Here is a 22,198-nt window from a genome sequence, read left to right as displayed (position 1 = left end):
ACAGGCTCAAGCAGCCATTGCATGGTGTCAAATCCAAAACCAGCACTTTACAAAATAGCCCTAGGATTACTTTCTTCCCTACATATTACGAACCACTATACTCAGCCCTTCCTTTTCCATTTTCTCTAAGCTTTGCCACCTTGATTGATGTATCCAGCATTACAGAATGAAACATCCCAAATCATCATGACCCCTGACACAAGAAGAAAAACCATCTAGGATCCCAAAGCAAAGAAATAGTCCACCTTTTTTTTTCTTTCAGGTGCTCCCAAGTTTATTCAGTACAGTAAGGTACAGAAGCGGAATGTTCTCCTTGATGCTGAATTTGGGTCAGAAAGGATGCCAGAGGCTGAACACTGTGGCTGAATCAGCCCATGGTTACAAGCAGGATGTATTAACCGGCAGTCCAGCCACAGGATCTGCGACTATACAAATGATGAAAACTGGCTCTAGGTCTGGCCACCTTTTGATGAACAGTATTTTAGCATTTTGTCTGTGCTCCTTACAGTCTGTTTACATTAAACTACTAATATCTGAAGAGTAGGCAAATGAAGGTTTTGCAAATCTCCAAGGAAGTTACTGGGACTCCAAATAGACAATGCACAAGACAAAGGTTACCTGACTAGTACTCAACTCAAAGAACAGAATCTTTCTGGATTTTTTTTTTGCCTTTTCAGGGTTTCCTTGCAAACATTCATGCATTTGTTTTGTGACTTTTATGTGTGGGTGATGTGGCCTAGTTCGTTTTTCTTCCTTGCCTACAGTCATTTCTTTAAGCCTGATTCAATGAGAATTAACATGCGCATTAGGCACTCTGCTTCATTAAATCTCCATCAGCAATGAAGCTGCTTGAAGATTTTTCAGTGAAACTGGTTTGATAAATATTGATTTGCCAAAACCCAAGCTTTTTGTGGTACTACATCAGTTTTGATGGACTGCCTGTTAAGGCAGGTTTTCTAGCTCCAGGACAGCATTCCTGGTCCAACACATGGGAAAACATAACTGATTAGCTCACACCCTTGTAATAAAGCAATATAACCTTAAGGCTCTACTGCAAGCACTGGTTTGAACTAGGCAGAGAAATAATTAAAATCTGGATCTCCTACATATTGAGTAAGTGTTTTCATTTTCCAGGTTTTCAGATCCATTAAATCTAATTTCTCACAGTATTTTCAGGGGACTTGTGACTGTCAGGGAAGGTGGAGCGGGGGTGGGAGGTGGGGGTTGAGGAAGAGTAGAGTCTTGATTTATTTTCTAAAGTGGATTGAAAACATTTGTAAATGATCACACCACTGTCAGAAAAATTTTTCCCTGCTTAGTCCCAGATAGTTACTGAAGTAGTTAAACAAATTATTTCCTCTCTCACTTAGACTTTACCCCTCTTTATCCCTGATAAATAACAAACAAGTCACTATAAGTCTCTCAGTACCATGGAACAGATAGCATCATTCATGCCAGTTTGGCAACATTTCCCAAAATGCCTCCTCCAGCCCTAAGTACACTAGCTTCCCACTCCTACGCTCTCTATTCTTGCTCTTACATTGACCTTCTGCTCACAAAATGGAAAGTGAAGAAAAAGTTAAATAAAACAGATTAACAGTGTACAAGGCAGAGGCACAGTGCCCAATGCAAATCACAGAGGAACAAGTTTATTTCTGGTATGCCTCTACTCAACCATAACCCTGGCTTTGTGTTTCCTCCCCCAATAGCTGTGTGTACCCATTATCAAGGCCACGTTTGAGGGGGTACATTAGATGACATTCTCTAGGACAGAGACCTCTGTTTATTTCTGAAGAGCACCATACACATTTCAACAAGGAAAAAAAAGTGTTTTGGAAAGGGGGACAGTCTGTGAGCAGGCTAGAAAGAAAAAGGGAGAGGAGTATCTTGACCCTTCTTGGGACTTTGGCCAATATTTTATCACAGATGAAAGCCTGAAGTCAGAGCCTTCCTTCAGACTTTAAGTAAAGGTATTCACTTTTACATAAGTACTGCTACTTATTCTGTATGCCCAAAGGCTGAAACATAGAACAAGAGAACCAAACACTCTCTTAAATAATGAGGAAGCCTCTCAAAAGCTATTGATGTAGGAAATACATTTTTTCCTAAGATGGAAAGCAAACACCCTCTCACACACTACATAGCTCAAAAGCCTAGTTCAGCTTTTTTAGTAACTGTCTCATTGTGTGAGAAGTTAACAAAATTCCTGGAAATACTACAAATAGTCATCTCCCCTTTCTTTTCTGCCAGGCTACCTTGAACATCCTCTTACCCTGGTTACTGTGCTCTCCTTAAGAGAAAGCTAGAGATTTTTCCAGAAGGGATTGTACTCAGGTGTCTGTCACAGCTCCTTCCAAAAGGAAGGATGCATGCAACTGTTCCTCCACCCAGGAGGCCTCCTACACTGGTTTCAGGGTCCCAGCACCCAGCTGAACACCTGAAGGTTACCTCAGGAGTCAAACCAGCTTGAGTTTCCCTGGACAAGCCAAAGATAACATTCTGTTGGGATCTGTGCTACACCATGTTCCCATACATGGCCTCTCCCAGTGCATGGCAAGAGTGAAATGGGAGAAGGTGATGCAGTCATTCAAGCTCATTTGTTCTGTGTCTTCTGTCCTGAAGTCTGTCCCTTCTGTGCTCTAACAACATGATCTGGGCTTGGGGCTAGCACTGTGGAGCCATCTGTAAGCATAAACCCCTCATTTGCATGTTTCAGGCTAAAACACCCATGGATAATGTCAGCTTTTCATTTGTGGGTACCTGACACCCAAAAGGTGAGATGGAGCACTGGGGATTTCCACCCACAGTGGACTGGCTCATTTGTTGTCACTAACAGTCTCCTTGGTGGAAAGCTTTTATGGAAAAGCATTTCTACATGTTATATACAGTCTGCATTACTCTTCCAGCACACAGGCAGCCAAATGTATCTATGACTAATTAGTACACACTTGGATACAATACCAAAGTCTTTTGTCCCTTGAGTTAGTGAAATGCTGGGCATGAAGATTCAGTGCTGAGAGGCAAAAAAGTTACAAGAGAGATATTCCCATATGTTGGAGAAATTTTCCATGGCAAAAGCAGCTAAATGTCTCATTCAGATAAGAGATAAATTGGAATAAACAGCTGTCAGTGTTAAATAAATATCCTGGATAATGTGCAGGACAGAAATAACTACAGCATCGTCAAACTCCTTTCTTCACTTTATTTAGCTGCTCTTGCATGTAGCTCCCAAGCTTTCCACTGCTCCAGTTGGTGAAGCATTTATTTTGGAGTCAGCTGCATTTCTTAAGACTGCAACAACGAAAGGCATTTCCTGAGAAACTGCAAGGATGAGCAGCAAGAAAGAACAACAGCTAACAACATATGGGACCCTTGTAGTGCTTTTTATCTTGCAAGTTCAGATTTTTGGTTTTGATGTTGATAATCGACCTACAACAGATGTCTGCTCAACACACACAATTTTGCCTGGACCAAAAGGTGAGGAATTATCAGGTTGCTAATGCTGAGACCAGTACTGATAAAGGCTGATTTTTTATCAGTGGAGACTTGGAGGGCTTGTGGCATGGGCTGGGCATGAAAGATGTGAAATATTGCAGACTGTACAAACATCTGGTAATCTGTAACTGTAATGGGGGGAAATGGAGAAGCAAGGACATTTAAATTTTCATTTCTTTAGTTTTAGGAACAGTGTCACATATTTTCATATAAGTTAGAGGTGTCTTTTTGCATCTTTCCTCAGCTACACAAATCTTCTGTTATTTCTTGTGCTCACCACACAATGAAAATAGCTAACAGATACAAACTGAGGGACTTGTTTAAAAGTAGGCACCTCTTGTGAACTGTTAATGGTCTGCTTTGCATCTACAGATAGGGAGAGATACACAATATTTAAAATTACCAAACTGCCATTATTTTCAAATGTTTATTTGTAAATACATCTCTGCTACATTCATCAGTCCTGATTCAGTAGCTCTTGTTGAATTAAACAGGACCTTTGCTAACCTTTGCTAGAGATTTTTACAATAACTAGATCAACTCTGGCATGTACAGGTCTTTTATCTTCAAAACACTTTGCAAATATCCGAAACCAAATTTTCTGCATTAACTTACTTTTTCTGTAAGACAACTAATATCAGTGGAGTTGCCTGAAGGGTATCTTATTAGGTCCATGACATACAAATCTATCTTGCAGTGACAGATCTAAAATATATATTCCACACCATGGCTATTGCAGTTCCAAACTATTGCTTTCTCTTTAGTAATTCGTTGTATTTTTCTATAGGCTACAGACTGAGAGGAAAAAAAATCCAGCTGATTTAAATTTAAAGCAGAAAAAATATTATCAAGTCAAGAGCACTGCTACAGACTCATTTGTTTTTATGATGGATTATTCAAATGCATGTTGCTTAAAGGACCATTTTTAATCAGGAAATTAATTTCTTTATGATTAAAATCCAAGCTTAAATTTTGGCTGCCACAGCATATATGCAGAGAGATGTAATGATCGCCAAGGGAGCTAGTGGGTGCTGGTTTAGTTAGTATCTAAGTAATGGCAGGCTGGAGAACAAAGTTTGACAAATTGTGTTTAACAAGTCACAAGGCTAATGAGGGGGGTCTTGTGACAACACAGAGTAGCTGGGACTCCAGCTGGCCTCTGTGGTCTACCTTGTATAGGGAGCATTTGAAGGGTAGATATTATTATCCTTTGTAAGTGCAATACTGACAAAGTCAGGGTTTAGTCATTACCAGTCCTATTTTTCCTGGCTGACATCACAACACAAGATGAGACCAGCAGTTTATTGGCACAGCTCAATCTACTACTTTAAATTACCATCCCCAAGATCCATGATAGGAAGAAGGAGTACTGAGTATAAATCACCTCCAAATTACTAGCTCATATGCACTGCAGGTCATCAAATACATTTTGGAGACTATGTGATATGATCCTATAAGATTAATTTCAGGTCCTTCCAGAGCTGAGCTTATCCAGGACAGTTACAAGTAGCCCTTACTGGCACTGGTTTTTCCAGCTTCCAGTCATCAGGGCAATTAAAGACAAAACAGGCTGAGTGTGTGAACTACTCTGGTACTTCTCAGGCACCCTGGTAGCCAAGTATGAAAAATGCTTACCTAATATGCCAGAAGAAAGTCTGTCCTACTGTCAGTTTTCCTTCATCCATCTAATGTATATGACTCAGAGCACATGGTCCCAAGCTCATAACCACAGCCATAGGCAGAACTTTGCGGTTTAAACTCTAAGCTTGATAACAGACAAATCTCTGACTTTTGCTGCTGTAGTTTTGTTTTTTTTTTTCCCTGTGCTACATCTCTTGTGTCCCTTTGTCCATTGTTCTCTTTAAAATGGGTTTTGACTCATCCTGAACAAGTTTTACCCCCTCCCCTCCACCTGCTCAGCATCTCAGCCATGATAAAACATGGTGGTGCTCCCAGAAGACAGAGGTGCTGATCTCACACACTACTTTGACCAGCTGTTTCACCATCACAGGTTAGATTCCTGTTGTGGCAACTTCCTCTTTCCATGAAAACATGGAAGTGCCTAATAGGCCAAAGCAACCACAAAGCAAGGGATTAAAAGGTATTCAATAGCTGTAAGACACTGCCCCACCTCGCCTCTCCCACTGCAAGGAATAAATTGTCCTACAGGCCAGATCCAATCTGTGTGCTCCAAGTGGGATGGACCCCGGTCCATCAGCAGAGATAGATGCTGCTGTTTCCATCACACAGCACAGTGGAGAGGAGAGCACTGAGGGAGAAGTGGGAGGGTTTGGACAGTTCAGAATTTATTACTCTTTATTGCCTGCACTATTGGAGGATGCATGACTCAACCCTCTCTAGGCATCCACAGTTGTTACAGGAGCAAATTCTCAACCTCTTCACATGCTCACCCTGAAAATCACCTGTTCAAGAAGGGTTGTGTAGATAGGCCACTTACACAATCCACATGTAACTTGTCCAAGTTACTTGGTGCACACCATATTCTTCAAAAACATCTCTTGCTATGCTCATACCTGAGATGTCACAAGAGAAGAATGACATGAGCAGTGGGATGAAGAAAGTGTAACTGCAGGCTGATTACCAGAAAAGTCTTCAAATCACCGGCAACAGCCCCACCAACTCCCAGAAAGCATAAGGCAAAACCAGCAGCCATTGTGTACAACAGTAAGAGCTAGAAAATATACTCTGGAAGAGTGCAGACTCGCAGGAAGAGAAGGGATGCAGTGGATGTCCTGTCAGGTTTGCAGCTGTGCTGCAAGGACAGCAGCGTGTCCGAGCTCCGGTGCGCGGTGCAGCGAACCCCGCGGGTTCCAGCCCCACCTCTGGGGGCTCACACGGTGCCCACCAGGTGCTGCTGTCCCCCCCAGCTGCTGGTTCCCCTCGCTGGGACAAGCAAATGAAACCTGAAGCCTGTTTGCCAAGAATTATGGAAAGAAATTTGCCAAATGGGCACTCCAGAAAAGCGGAAAATTATAAAGGAGAGGCAAAACTTGTCACTCTCCTCCATTTCCTTTTCTAGGCAACACTCAGGTTTCTTCTCAAAAAGAGGGGATTATTTTCAATGAAAAGAGTCCACTGCAATGGCTGTCTTGTACTGCCTTCCTGAAAAAAGATTTGAGGTACACAGCCAGCTGGCTTATATGGCAGTAAAGAACAGAAATGTGTGAGGCATTTTCTAGGATTCTTCTAGGAACATCCCTGCCCTTCTTTTCCACTGCCCCCCCACCAAAACCAAAACAAAACAAAAGTAAAAAAAAAAAAAAAAAAAAAAAAGTAGATATTTTCAGTGTTTGTAACCAGTGACAGTGATTTTTGATATTTGACCCAAGATGTTAGGAACAACTTGGTCCCAGCTGGGCTGTTGTGGCAGAGAAACTCTGAAAAACTTACACCTTACATCAGCTAACACAGATTCACAGCAGGGTAACTGGGGCAATAATGAGCATGCTTTGTACTTCATTGACTTCTTGAGTCCAAAGAGAACCAGGAAATGAAGCATAAATGAAATAATGAATTTTCCAGGGCAGCCAGGTTATAGGTCTAGCAAAAGTAGTCCTGGACCTATTCTTTACTTTCTACCCTTCCAAGCCTGCAAGCAAAGCAGGCTGGCTGCTGCTGCTGAGAAAGGGTCTGGGACTGTGGGGAGGCAGCAGCTGGCACAGTGAGAGCAAAGGCACCAGCTGTTGTGCCCTGGCAGCATCAGGAGGATCAGGCTCTGCCCCCTGGACTCTGCCTTTGAGGGGTGTCCCAGCTCTGTCCTTCCTCCCAGCCTGCTCTCCCCTGGGTCTGCAAGCTCTGATCTGCAAAGGAAGTTTCAAGTGGGCTGTTGACGTTGATGAGACAGGAGTTGACCTGCTGTGAGTAAATCAATAAGCAACAACATGAGGGTAGAAACAAGCAGAGGACGACCCCAAACTCTGACTTCTCAACTCCCATTAAGTATGTGAGCAGGGGCTGGCACTGCAGAAGCTGTTTTCACATGGATTCATGGGCTCTCAGCACTTCAGAAGACTCTAGACCTTGCTATCTGTCCCAGTTCATTTTCTTTGAAATCCAGACACAAGAACTTTGAAAGTCTTGAATCAGATCCAGGTTGAGAAACCGGAATAAGATGAAATTTGAAGAGCACCGGGAGTTTCCCATAGCAGTTTAGATTTAAAATGTTTCTTTATCATTATTTCTGACAAATTATGATTATAAACTCTGTGACATTGGCTGGTACCTCAAAATAGCATTTACTGTGGTCACCAGTATAGCTGTCCATCTCTCAGCTTTAATTGTGCTTACGCAGTTCCACTCCTGGAAAATCTCAAAGCCTTTCAGAAACCAGATATGCTGCTATCCACGTTGCCTTCCAAAAATACAGAACGCCTTACCACATCCTATAGCTGTTCAAATCTATAACTAAATTTCCCTCTTAGTGCCTCATTTTTGATCTGAAGAGTCCTTTAATTTCAACACATAATTCTATTTTTCATGGCTTCTAGAATTCCTTGTTTTAGCACAGAGTAAATTTCTGGAAATTATCAGGCTGAGCTACAAAGCTCAGGGGATTTAAATACATAAATTCAACAGACAGAGGGTCTGTATTTCTTACCAGTGGCAGTCTGATTCCTCACTGAAGCCACCATAATTCATGGGTCTCTGAGATCATGTCAGAATGGCAGCACAAGAGGCTGGGAAAATCAAATCATGCAGACCAAGTAAAAGGAGAATCAAGAATGACTGAAATTATTTCTGTGTTATTAAAGAAATAATGTATATTCCATTCATGCACAAAGATCCACACTTTCAAATAATACAAGTCAGCAGAGGTTCACTGAGCCTTTTGAAGGCTTGGGTATGCCCCGTCAATGCAATATGAGAGGAGGGTGTTTCTAATGAAGTCAAATTTATAAGTAGAAAGGCAATCAGAAAATTCTTTCTTTTCTTTCTTTAAGATTCTTTTTATTTTACAAGGGAAGGGCTTGCATTGCATAATTTGAACCTGGGTGAAGAAAGATAATCTGTGTAAGAATGGTGCATACGTAGGAGCCCTGCATGTTCCTGCAGGACACCTGGGAAGGTGACCATGGGTGCAGTTTCACAGTACAGCTGAACACACTACTCAGTTCTCAGGTTTTCTGACAAAAAAAAAGGCCAAACATCTTTTTCTTCCACTCTGACCATGTGGTCTCTGCTCCAGCTTGTGCTGGCTCAGCTATTTCACAGACTCACAGAATATTCTGAGCTGGAAGGGACCCACGAGGATCATTGAATCCAACTCTCACAGGAATGGCCCATGTAGGGACTGAACCCACCATCCCAGCATGGGGCTCGGGCCAAACCAGGCTCTGCACTGAGCTGCTCAGCTCACTCACTAAAAAGGTGTGTCTGCCTTATTGATATTCCTCTGTTTAGGGAGATGAATTTCTTCCAAATAGGGTGAAAAGAGTGCTCAACATCAGGCAGAGAGAAGGGAGGCATGCAGGACGGTGCTGGGAACTGAGCGGAGGAGGAAGGACAGGGAAGGGAACATCACGTCAGAGAGGCAGCTGATGTCAAGAACTCCTGTCCTCACTAGCCAAATGCAGCGTGAAAGCAAGAATGCACACTCTTGTGGGAAATTTGCTAAGGATATAAATGACACTGAAAGTGAAATCAGAGGAAATTTTGAGTCTTTCCATTGACGTAACTGTGACGCGCTCATCCATTGGAAATACAAACAGGGCTGTGTTTGCTTATTTCTTAAAGTCTGTGACTCCCTCTAGTGACAAACCCTCTCGGCAGATATTGTGCATGCCCAAGTGCTGCAAAGGTTCTTCCTGCTCAGGCTCACTCAGCGTCCCAAGCTACACAGCTAATCCTGTGAGGCTCTTCCAGGAGAGCAGGCATTCAGTTGCCCCTGTAGGGTTCTCAAGACTTCAGAATTATGCTCATCTCCTTATCGTTTCAGTTTGGATAGGGACAGACAGAAGTCACCTGTACTCTTCACATTCAGTCTCTAGAGGTGGGGAGGGTCCATCTGCTACCTCAGGTGGGACTAAGAGCATGAAACACGGAGCTCAGCAGAACTGTGTGAAACGTAGCAAATTCCATACAAAGCCTTTGTGGTAGGGCATTGGCTGTGCCTAGGAATGATAAATGAATCTAAGGCAAGCAGTGCAAAGATGCTTGTCTTGCCTAAGAATACCACCATGTGGTACTCTCATCAAGATTAGAAGAAAAATTCTCATCCTTCCCCCCTCAGGTTAAATTAGTCATTAGGCTCTGGGCTTTCCAAAGACTCTTTGGCTGGTAGTGGCATTTTTTCAGTTTAGAGTATCTGGTGCAGGAGGACAACTGTGCTGTAGCCCAGCATAAGTGAAGTTTCTATCATTTGAAAGGGTGGGCATGTCCTGGGTTCTGGAGGGAGACACACCTGCAAAAGAGAGGATGAGAGAGCATTAACATTTCTGTAGTATTTAGCTGACCTGAGGCCGGGGCACACCAGCACACCTGACAAAGTGTTCCCAGGGAATCTCTCAGGACAGCTCCAAATGTGCTGAGAGCTACTCATGCATAAGCCCAGCCTAGAGTCTCCTCTCAGCCTGCAGAAATGCTCTCAGCCTGATGCAGATAAACATGGGCTCTGAAACCCCCAGGAATTACACCCAGGTTCTCCAAGAGCCATGGTCAGCCCTTGATTACAAGACTTGGAGAGTCACTAAATAACTGCAAACAATATCTGTGAACTTGAAAACATCCTAAGTTCATGAATACAAACCAGATAAATTTCCTACAAAAGATTCATCAGGGAAATCTAAGTCACTTAAAGGTCAGTAAATTCTTACTAATTAAATTCTTTAGTTATTTAGTGTTTTTTAGTCAAATGCCAAAAAAGACAGAGCCCCTTTCAACTGTCTAAAACTCCTGCTGGTGATTGGACCTTCAGCATTTTCCTGAGCTTGTTTATAGAAGGTCTGCAGTTCCTTCTCAATTACAATTAAAATTTTCTAATGGCTGCAAAATTTACTTACTTCTTATGGCTTCTGCTCTTCTGCCTTGCACAGTCCCAAGCTGGAAGAGTCTAGTAATTTACTGCTTCAGGTGTTTCTTTTAGCAATCTGGTGTTTCATATCTGTGACACACAAGAAACCAATCAACTTGAGGAAATGCTAACAAGGCTGAGAAATAGTCTTACTTCAGTTAATGACTCCAAGTGCTTCTTCACCCATGCTTCAAATGCCAGTGCAGTATAATATCTGACATCTCTGCAACCATACTTTTAAAGTGACAATTTGCTAATTAGGTTAAAATTTAACCTGACGCTGCCCCAAGTGCAAGGCAGCACGAAGGAGAGGTTAACCTCTAGGTATAGATAACAAGGTCAGGGATCAGAAAATTTGTGTTGCACAAAGCACAGTACTACAGAACTCAAAAAACCAGTCCAGAGTACTAGCAGGACAGATTTTTTTTTTCCCCTGGAAGACTAAAAAAAAAAAAAAAGGTGGCTAATGCAGTGGGATGGCTTGTCCACATGAAGTCTCAGAGGAAAGGAAGGGAGGGATACTTATAGTAAACTAGAAAAAAAGCCAGCTCAACCCCTGCCCAAAACAGTCAGCAACCCCTCAGTCTCCCCTACTTGGTTGCAAATCATAGCAAGACCACAAGAGGGAAGCACAACCCAGGAGTTCACGTTTTGTGCCAAAATTTGAGATCACAGCACACAGCAGCTCAAGGAGGACGCAGCACGTACCATGTTAACAGATACTGGGCTTAATCTAGTCTTAAATTAACGATAAAATGGTATCACTAACTAATACTGTTTCTTTCTACCCTTGTAATGGCCTAGCTATTCTCAGATGACAGATGGGGAGAAAAGCAGGATTACTCTCTCTTACAGACAAATTATTGTGCTTCCCATTTTCCTGGACATGAAAAGTAAGACAGTGTGGCAGGCTTCTTTACACCTAGATGAAACAGGTGATGGAACTTATTTCCCTCTCCCTTAGGCTTTTAGAGGTCTTAAGCAAAAATTTGGATCACATGAGGTGTTAATAAAAGTTGAGGCACTGCCTGACCTCTGGAAATCCCCAGAACAAACTTTGCCACACCCTTCACTCCTCTCACCTGGCAGCTCTCAGGCTAATGGTCCATACAGGACAAAGTAGCTTCAACTCCAGCAGCCCTAGGTGTGAAAATCTTGTTCCAAAGTCCATCAGGAAAAGTCACTGGATCCTTCAGTGGTTCAAAATGCTGAAACTGAGACAGGAATAAAACATCTTCAGAAAGTAATTTGCAGCTTCTCCACTTGTATATTGACTTTCTTTCCTGGGTTCTATTTTCAGGATTAAATCTTTCACAGACTTTCTTTCCTGGGTTCTATTTTTAGGATTAACTGTTTCACAAATGAGAAAGAGAGAGATGGAGGGAGGAAGGGAGGATCTTGCACAGAGATCTTCCTTCTGCAGCAAGCACCAGTACTTCCATAGCTTTAACTCTGCAGAGCAGGCTGCAGAGAATGTACCTGGCTGGTCTGAGAAAGGTGAGGAGGATGACAAGCCCTGGTTTGGAAGGTCAGCAGGAACATAGTTTGTTTTCCACAGGCCAAGGAACCTCCTTCAGCAGCTTCTATACCAGACCCAGAATTACAGCTTTTTTTACACAAAGGAATTCATTCCACAGGGAAAGGCTGGACATGAAAAGCCTCCCCCCTCTCCCTTCCTTGTCAGAGAACACAGTCCATTTGTGAAATACTGCCATGTTGCATTTCTAGTCAAGATTCATTCAGCCTTTCCAGACTTTGGATCATGCACTGCCTCCTTTCTATTGTCACACATATTTCCCCCTGTGTGGGTTTGCAGATGATTATGAGATCAGCTCTTAACCTGCTCCCAAACTGTCCTTTCACAAGCTCTTTATCAGCCTCTGGGAACTTCTCTGAATTTCTGAACTACTGAAAAGTGACTTTTGCACTTTCACAGGGGTTTCACGCATGGATTTGGAAAGAACAATTTCCTCTTGTTAGCATTGAAGTCAACAGCAAAATTAAACCATGCATTCTCTAGCTCTGCTGTTTGATGGTCAGTAGAATCATAAAATCATAGAACAGTCTGGGTTGGAAAGAACCTTAAAGATCATCTAGTTCCAATCCCCCTGCCATGAATAGAGACACCTTTCCACTGGACCTGCTTACTCAGAGCTCCATTCTGCCTGGCCTTGAATACTTCCAGGGATGGGGCATCCACAGCTTCTCTAGGCTCACCACCATCACACTATGGAATTTCTTTCTAATATCTAAGCTAAATCTACTCTCCTTCAGTTAAACTCATCCCCTCTTGTCCTGTCCCTACATGTCCTTGTAAAAACTCTCTCTCCCTCTTTCTTGTAGGTTCCCTTCAGGTACTGGAATGCTGCAATTAGGTCACCCCAATGCCTTTTTTTTCCCTAGGCTGAACAAAACCAAATCTCTCAGCTTTTCCTCATAGGAAAATCCTCATTTTCAATCCCTCCGACCAACTTGGTGTCCTCCTCTGGACTTGCTCCAACAGGTCCATGTCCTTTTTCTGTTGAGGACCCCAGAGGTGGATGCAGCACTGCAGAGCAGAGTGAAGGGGCAGAATGACCTCCTTGACCTGCTGCCCACTCTGCTTCTGATGGAGTCCAGAACAGGTCTGACTTTCTGGTCTGTGAGTGCCCATTGCCAGCTCATGTCCAGCCTCCCATCCAGCAGCACCCCCAAGTCCTGCTGGGCAGGACTGGAACCCAGTAAAAGCAGGCATCCTTCCATCAGCTCCCAGCTCAGACCCACAGCTTCTGCTGAATATTTAAGGAGCTTGGCTTTTAGAAATATACAGTAGCTTTTACAGTATTTTTAAGACCTAGTGAAAAGAGAGATGTTTAGAATTTATATTGCTGACTGCTTTTAGACTTTACCTGTGGAAGCTGGTGTTAAAAAAAATGTCTGAGCGAGCCAGCCAGCACACAGCACATTGTTTCCTCCTTGTCCATCTCTTCAGCAGCTGCTTCCTCCCTTCAATGTGAACTGAAGTTCAGCCCTTTATCTTCCTCAGCTTGGCCCACTGACCTTCCCCCCAAAGAGCATCCTGACCAACAGGGTGAGTCTGCCCTTCACAAGAGTCCCAGCATGGAAGGGTTTTTTCAGCATAAAGGGACAGGCTCAGCTCAGTCCATGTAACTGGAATGGAAAGGTGCCAAACAGCTAAAACTAAATTTTATGTGCTGTGCAGTTAATGTGCAGGACTTCTCATCTGCTATCACTCTACAGAGCAGCCCATGACATGCTACCTCTGACTACAGAAATAGAAGGCCAGGAGTGAGTGGGGCAGTATTTTTCAGAAAAAAAAGGAGACCAACATAATAATCAGTCTTAAAGCAACCATGGGAAGGTACTTTCTCCCCAGCACACTAAAAAAAAAAATCATTGAACTATTTGCCAGAGGATATTTATTATAAGGGCCGAAGGTATAAATGGGTTTAAAAGACACAAGGTTAATTGGTGGAGGGAGGAATCACTAGTGGCTGTTCATGAGGGGAGGGGATATATCACATTCACATTTTCTGAAAAACCCCTTCACCCAGGATTTTTCTCCTGGGAAGTGGAGAAGACTCAGAGAAAAGGGAAAACAAATCCTTATCTCATTTGCTTCTCCTGTGTTGTGCTCACATGTGGAATGTGTTTGGAGATTGTTTACCACAGGTGATTGTTTCATTGGATTTCTGGTGTGAGTGTTTTCACTCATTGGCCAATCAGTGCCAAGCTGTGCTGGGACTCTGGAGAGTGTCACAAGTTTTCATTATGATCTTTTTAGCCTTCTGTAATTATCCTTTTTGTATTCTTTAGTATAGTTTAGTATAGCATTCTTTAATATAATATAGCATCATAAAATAATATATTAGCCTTCTGAGAATGTGGAGTCAGATTCATCATTCCTCCCTGCCACGAGGGTCCCAGCAAATACAATAGGGATGCAGTGCTTGGCTCAGGTAAGCACTGAGACCATTGCTGTGAGAGGCTGGAAGTGGCTGCCTGGGCCATAGTCACCCTCAGTGCACCTCAGTTCCCTGCACACTTTCTGCTGGGGCTGCAAGTGTGGCACCACCAAGGCACCACCCTTGGTGAGACAGGTTATTGCTCTTGTCACACACTGCTGTTCTGTCCTCACCTCTCTGGCTGACATCCAGGCACACTTCCCTCCCCTGGCTCTCCATACCCTGAACAACCGACTGGCTGCCACTACCACGTGAGATCCTGGCTGAGCCAAGAGGCTGTGGCCCTGCTCCCCACTGCACAGCAAGGCTCATTGCCAACCAGGGCAGGGAACAATGGCAGAGGCTCTGGAAGGCTGCCCTGTTCGGTGAGGGCCCTCTGCTGCAGGCAAGTCGTGTGTCTCCTCCCCACCTCTGCTGGGGGGAGAAAAAAAACCCTTCCTCTTATGATCTGGCTCCAAACTAATGAGATGACAAAATCATCTTTAGTCTTTCTTTCCTGCCTTCCTGCCTTCCATGCAAAGCAACCTTGTATGCTACTTGTGGAAGGAAATAACATTTCTTTCTGACTAACTGCTCCCTTGCACCTTTACCCTATACACTGCACAGTGAGAGACTGTCTTCCAACAGTGAAAGTGCTTATACAGAACCAAACAGGAACCTGTGTAATAGGGTCTCAATCTCTTTTAGAGAAATCTCTGCACTACCATAATAAATGCAATGATTTTGCCTCTTACAGATACTCTCTGCATGACCTTTCAAAATAAAGCATGGGAGTAATTGCAAAACAAGTTTCTTGTATCAACATACAAATGCCATCTGTCAAAAAATGAAGGCAAGAATTGTGTCATATTAAGTGCCAAGGTCTATGTCAAGATCTATTTCAACATATTTACATTCCTCTCATTCCAAATGCATCTGCATACCCTGAACACAGAGTCACTAGGAAGGGAATCACTAGGAACAATTAATAAACACCTGTTGCCTCCCTTGGCAGTTTGCCCCTGTGTGCTCAAGTTTCCCAATACCAAAAGATTGGTTTATTTATCTGCTTTATAGCTAAAAATGTTTAAAGTGTAGGAGTAGGAATTGCTGTTGTATAATTTTCATGTTGTAACAGCTTCTCTGAAAGGGAAAGCTTTTCACTTTTCCTAGTGATGGCCAGATTCCTCATCTCTTTTCTGAAAATTTATCCCATGGCTGCTGTGCCTTAAATGTGAAGTAAAAAGAAATCAGTAGGGGAAAAATCCCCATGAACTTTTCTTTCTGAATGTGTTTAGTTGTACTTACTGCACTAAGAGAAATGTACCATGATGTTTTATTTTCTGGTTTTTTGGAAGGGGATGAAGGTGAAAAGGGAGACAGAGGAGAAGTAGGCAAACAAGGAAAGGTTGGACCAAAAGGACCAAAAGGTATTCATGATGGTTTGTTGTCTATTGCTGGCATATGAATATCATTATACACAACTGTACTGATGCATATGATTGGTGTTTAATGCTTTTAATTTCTGTTTCACCAGTGGATTTCACAATCCTGTCAAATATTAATTGGTAAACATAACAATACTTAGCTTGGTTCAATTCCTATTGATACTTAAGACAAATATATATGGCTGTCATGAGTGTGATTCAGAAAACCTGTATCATATACATAATCAGAAAGATTACTCTTACTGAAATTAGTCTTTAGTTGAAATTGAATTTTGACCATTATTGCCTAGCAATATGTCAGGGTGCTCAATAAAATTTGGTGTCAGTTGTCTGTATTCTGCAGACAAAGCAAACAAAGCCATACACACACAAATAAAAAGTTCCTCTGATCAAACAGCATCAAAGATGAGAACAAGGACTTACAGATGTTTCAGGACTTGGCTCAATTAAATATGTTCCATACCCACAGTGTGACCTGGGCACATCATTTAGAGGCACCAGGTGTAACTGTGTCAGCCTTGTTTGCATACTCTAATTTGAAAGCTTAATTTATCTTTATAGTTTAATGACAATGCATGTCCAAGATCTTCCTTCTTTGACTGTGGCTTAAGACTAATCAGGAAAGTTTTTACTTTTATAGAAACTTCAAAATCACTCTGTTATTATTGTTATAACAAAAATCTTCTTCCATTTTTAAATGCATTCTTATGATTTCACTTCTTACCTTAAAATGAACATCAGGTAAGATACAAGGAATACGGGGAATCAACCATTTCCAAACATCTTATTGATGTTAAAGTCCTTTTGCAAACTGAGATTCCCTAGATTGGCCTGTCATCATTAGACAGCTATTTCAGAACTTACACTATTTATTAATCAATTAAAAAGGACACCTGTTATTTTGGTGGTCTGAAGACTGGGATAACACATACAGCAAAATTAGTAGCTCCCTACTTGCAGGCCTGCTTTGAGAAGGACTCCCAGCAAAGCCACAAGGACTTAGGAAAGTGTTTTGCCTGGAGTGGAGAAAAATAGAAGGTGTCAGCCTGGTTAGGCTGTGAAGTAAATCACTAGCAGATTTAGTTTCTATTTTCTCTAAGACAATATGATGTTTGAACAGGCAGTTTTGTTAAGGTTCTATGCCATGTCCTACTGTCGTACCCTAGAGGAGCAGAGATCTGGCTGTACTCTCCAAAACATCCTCAGGGCTGTGCTCACTTCACTTTGCTACACAGGCAGACTGGCCTCGCTCAGGAAAAACAGCAGCAGTAGAGACCTAAAGAGTGCCTCAGAAAAGAAATTACCATCCATACTCATTTCCTCTTCATTTCTGCTCTTAGGAAACAAAGGACCGGTGGGTGATGTTGGTGACCAGGGAATGCTTGGTAAAATTGGTCCAATTGGTGGAAAGGGTAAGCTCTGGTCTGGGAATTTTCTTGGGGTTTTTTCCCCTCAAGGTAAATATGTGCTTTATGAGAGCTCCGGATATGGACCAATATTAGATAATGGTACAACCAATGCTCTCCAAATAAAGTTATGAATAAAGACTGGTTATGAGAGCAAACTGAAATAACCTAGTTTTATTTCTTCACACAATATATACAACTCATTTGGCTAAAATAATTTCTTTTATGAGTTAAGACATCAATCCTCTTTGATGGATCTAGTTGAAGGTGTTTCTGCTCATTGCATGGGGGTTGGACTAGATGACCTTTAAAGGTCACTTCCACCCCAAACTATTCTACAATTCTGTGGTAAAAGAGGATGGGAGAAATTCAGTACCTGTGAAGTAAATGCTCTGAACACTCCAAGAGAAAAATATGTGCCTTTGATTTGGATGCTGAAGGCCTAAGACAATGTCCTGCTGCTGCTGAGGATGCCACACCTGCACTGCTGTGGGTCATGTGAGCAAGCAATGCACAGGACATCTCGGTCCTGGTAAGGAACTAATGCAGGAATTTTAGGAAGGTGCTCACATAAGCAGGGATGGCAACTATTTGCAAATCAAGGTAAACTCCAAATCTGCCTGGACAATCATTTATAGAAATTGTGCTCTATTTATCTTGAGAAGAAGCTCAGACATTCCTTTCTGATATTCCTAAAGAGCTACTTAAAAGGAATATTGCTTCTGCCACAAGGAGACGATGAGGGACACCACCATTGCCAGGAGAACTCTGGGCTCTCAAACCAGCAAATCGACTTGGATACACTGTTGAGTGGATGGAACAGTCTCTCTGGAGAGCTTCTCAAACCACTGTTTTTAATAAACCTTTCATGGCCTCCAGCCAGCCTCAGTATCAGGCAAGAAGAAAATATTTTGACCTGAGGGATTAATTTTCAGAAGTGCCTAGAAAACTGAAAACTCAGAGAGTTATCTCCTAAAATGTCTTCAATCCCCAAAGGAGACAAAAAATTAAGACACTCACAAGTTGCTTTTCTTTATCTGAAAGTAAACCAATGTTCTGAGCCTTTAAATCAAGCTCTCTTTTAATCTGAATGCACAATTTATAGTCCCCTTACAGTTTTTTCTCATTTTTTTTATTTGTGGAAGCAAAGGTCACTGTTTGAATCTATGACTAAACATTGGAGTTCTTAATGAAGCAAGCCTGAAATTCCAGCTTGCAAGTGTGCAGTGGGTGTGCTGCTAATTAAAATGACAGCCAACATCTTAATTCTTTAAAAAACCACAACCATATAAAGTAAAAATACATAAAAACATTGTCATCAATAAGGCAGAGCAAGTATTAGAATGTTTTGACCTCTGAAAGTTTTATTCATAAAAGAGCTGACATGAATTTCCGATAAAGTCCAGCTGTTCCTGACCCAAATTCCAACTGAGGTTTTTTAAAGAACAGGTCACCTCCAGTTATATAGTAGCAGAGCATTTGGAGAAGTATTTCTATCATTCTTATAATTTACAAAAGAGAGTTGGATGAGAATTGGAGAGTTTGCAGTTGGATGCAAATAAATCCCATTTCCATAAGCTGAACTGAAATGCTGCTCCTTAATGCAGGTGCCAGCTGCTGCACCCACACTCAATCTCTTGCACGCACAAATTCAGTGGCTTAGAGCACATCTGCTGCCTCCTCTCACCATGGAGCTGCTGAACCTGGGGGAGGGCTCTGTCCTGCAGCCCCTGAGAGAACCCAGATCTCACCTTTTCAAGATTTCTTAAGTGCTTTCAGCCTCTCAGGATCATTTTGCAGTTTATATTTAAAGTAAGTGGTACCAGGAGCCAGCAGCACACAAGATGCCTGTGTTATCAGTGAGTTAGCTATTAAAGGGCTCTCATTTCCATGCACCAGAATTAATCATGGTTTGTTTAACTTGGCATGTCTTCCAGTACAGTCCATCAGAGCTTCCTATCAAAAGCACACTGTTAATATATTATTAAATGGGTTTTTGAATATGCTTTCCTGACATATGCACTCTCTGAGATCTGAGAATATATTTTCCTCTTTATTCAGGTGACAAAGGAGCCAAAGGCTTACCAGGGGTTTCAGGAAAAAAAGGAAAAGCAGGTATGCTATGCATCCATCTGTGCAGAATGGTCAAATATGCTAGATCTTTGATTTCAGGGTTGGTTTGTAAGAAATTCCATGAAATTATGAGGGCCAAGGAAAATACATTGAAATGCCCAAGAAGAATAAATGAAATGTAATTGAGGCCCAAGGAGAATAGATGAAATGTAAGGAGGAGACTGAAAATGTTTTGTTGAAGAAAATAAAGGATAGTGTAGGGACATGACTGATTCCTATGAATATACCAGCATGCACAAAATATGAAGTCACCCAAATTCATGGGTAATATTTGGTATAATAAAAACTAACACACAGGCCAGCAGTATGCATTTAAACTGGATACTAGAAGAAAGTTTCTTAGTATCAAAGGAATTAAGCCCTTTAACAGTTTCCTAATAGGAGCATGGGAAGAAAAAGTAAGTGATATTGGATTAAAACAATCTGTTATCAAATTAATGCAATGCATTTGCTTACAGGAGGAGAATTTTACTCTGATGCACTAGTAACCTAGTAACCTTGAATGACTACCCACCTTGAACATATACTAGTGTTTATTTTTAAGAGATTGCATATAAAATGACCATTTGGTGCTTAATGGGAAACCATCAGCAACTGATTTTCTTTCTGAGAAAAACAAAAAGAACAAACAAAACCTCTAGCAAGCCAAATTCCGGGTAAAAAAAAAAAAAAAAAGAAAAATATTAACTGAGACTTTAGGGCTTGAATTCTATTGATTTTTGGGTCAGTATTAACTTGTTTAAGCCAGTTAGCAAGGGGGTGTACAGAGTGTACAGAGCCAAAACATTAAACACTTTGATCAACAGCAGTGTAGCCAGCAGGGTAAGGCAAGACTGGCCCTCCATAAGTGGAGCCCAGATCTTCAGAAGCTTTGGAAGTGGGCTAGAGGTGACTCTCCATGCACACACACACACCCAAATGCTTCTAAATAGGTAAATCCTCTGTCCTCTGTATTGCATCAGGCACGGTCTGTGACTGTGGGAGATACCGCAGATTTGTCGGACAGCTGAATATCAATGTCGCCCGTCTTAACACATCCATCAAGTTTGTGAAGAATGGTAAGGATCCTTGAATATTTGAGGGGATTTACTTGACTCCAATAACAGGTGTCATTGCTATTCTTCAATCACTGTTGTTCTATGGAAGTGTGGGGTGACTCCTGAATTATTTGGGAGAGTGTTCATTTTCCGAGGCCTAACTCTGCTCAAGACCACTCCAGCACCACTCCTGCAATCCATTAGCAGAGACAGTCAATTTCCAGCAATCCAGGCATGATCCTTGGCACTGCTTATTCACTAGGCTATAAACTCACTGGTTGAGAGTCTGCTTTTAAAGCTGCTGAGCAACCAAAATTTTCTTCCGAGTCAATGCCACAGTGCTACAGCAGCTCTGAATATCAGGCCATATCTAAAATGTCTTATCTTAGCAGTCACATTCATTCGCCTCTACATGGAAAGGGCCTGAAAAGCTATTTATACCACTGTGTTTCTACCCCTAGGCACTCTTTCACAATCTATATTCAAGAACATACAAAGCAATAGGGCGATCCAGAATTAGACATTGCCATTTGACAATTTAGCATGCCTTAAGCTGATTCCTAGACTAGACATCCAGGAAATAAAACTGAAGTGTCACAGGAGACATGCCAATCAGGACTGAGTAGTTCTTGTCCTAATGTGTGCTAAGAGCTTGACAATCCCATTAGTCACATCAATCTCTGATCGTGTCCTCATTGTTCATCATAAATACAGTGGTGGGAATACTTTTCCTCCTTCCCTTTTATTAATTCTAATGTAAAAATCATCTTATTGTTATATTGGAATAGAATAACCTTCAGCATCTGTTGACATGCCATTAAGCAATTTTTCTTCTTCAAAGTTATAGCAGGTATCAGAGAGACAGATGAGAAATTCTATTACATTGTGAAAGAAGAGAAGAATTACAGAGAAGCCTTGATCCACTGCAGGGATAGAGGAGGATCACTGGCCATGCCTAAAGATGAGGCAACCAATGCCTTGCTTGCTGACTACATCTCCAACAGCGGCCTGTTCCGAGCCTTCATTGGGCTGAATGACATGGAAAGAGAAGGACAGTTTGTGTATGCAGACAACAGCCCACTGCAGAACTACAGCAACTGGAAGCAAGGGGAGCCTCATGACCCAGCTGGTCACGAGGACTGTGTGGAAATGCTCAGCACAGGAGAATGGAATGACTCTGAGTGCCAAGTCACCATCTACTTTGTCTGTGAATTCCTCAAGAAGAGGAAATAAAAGTGCCAGAGAATGTACCTGGCACCTGCTGTACATACAATAACCCATCTTCATTCATTTACAGTAGGGAGGGTAAATCAGGGATAGGAAACCAGGGACTCAATCCAGCCTTCACATCACTGGGCTAAGCAAGAGTAACTGCTGTGTGGTCATCAGTGACTGTAAAGTCAGCATAGGTCTGCAGGGGGCATCCAGCCAGCTGTGAATTTTCGTTTCATTTCTACATGCATTTTAGGGTTGGCATTTCTATGTGTAATTTAGGGGTAAATTTAGAGCCTGAAGAAGTGAATATAATTTCACCAGTTCCAGAAATAGTAAGATCATTGGTATTTGAAGTACTGATGTGGTTTGCGAAGTCCACAGATGGAAAGAGCATGACCTTCATTAATCTCTGACTTGCACAGGGAGTCCCAGAAATTTCCCTTATGACTTCAGAGCTCAAAGTAAAGATTTTAAGTATCTCTTGAAAAAA

General features: G+C 42.0%; 1 protein-coding gene and 1 long non-coding RNA gene across 2 annotated transcripts; one reads left to right on the top strand and one right to left on the bottom strand.

The window, feature by feature from the left end:
* The first annotated feature begins 3,260 nt into the window (after positions 1-3,260).
* Positions 3,261-21,766, top strand: COLEC10 (collectin subfamily member 10). Its single transcript, XM_058023878.1, has 6 exons — positions 3,261-3,477; positions 15,828-15,899; positions 17,258-17,329; positions 19,385-19,438; positions 20,419-20,514; positions 21,335-21,766. The coding sequence occupies exons 1-6, from the start codon at positions 3,330-3,332 to the stop codon at positions 21,724-21,726; spliced, it is 834 nt and encodes a 277-aa protein (XP_057879861.1). The 5' UTR covers positions 3,261-3,329; the 3' UTR covers positions 21,727-21,766.
* On the bottom strand, positions 8,378-11,725 carry LOC131083322 (uncharacterized). Its single transcript, XR_009114418.1, has 3 exons — positions 11,608-11,725; positions 10,515-10,615; positions 8,378-9,916 (listed from the first exon to the last, which is right to left on the bottom strand). It is a non-coding gene; the product is annotated as an uncharacterized LOC131083322 (long non-coding RNA).
* Positions 21,767-22,198: the final 432 nt, after the last annotated feature.

The sequence above is a fragment of the Melospiza georgiana genome, chromosome 1 (assembly GCF_028018845.1).
Source record: "Melospiza georgiana isolate bMelGeo1 chromosome 1, bMelGeo1.pri, whole genome shotgun sequence".
In the NCBI taxonomy this organism is placed as follows: Eukaryota; Metazoa; Chordata; class Aves; order Passeriformes; family Passerellidae; genus Melospiza; species Melospiza georgiana.
This window is presented reverse-complemented; position numbering and strand designations above follow the sequence as displayed.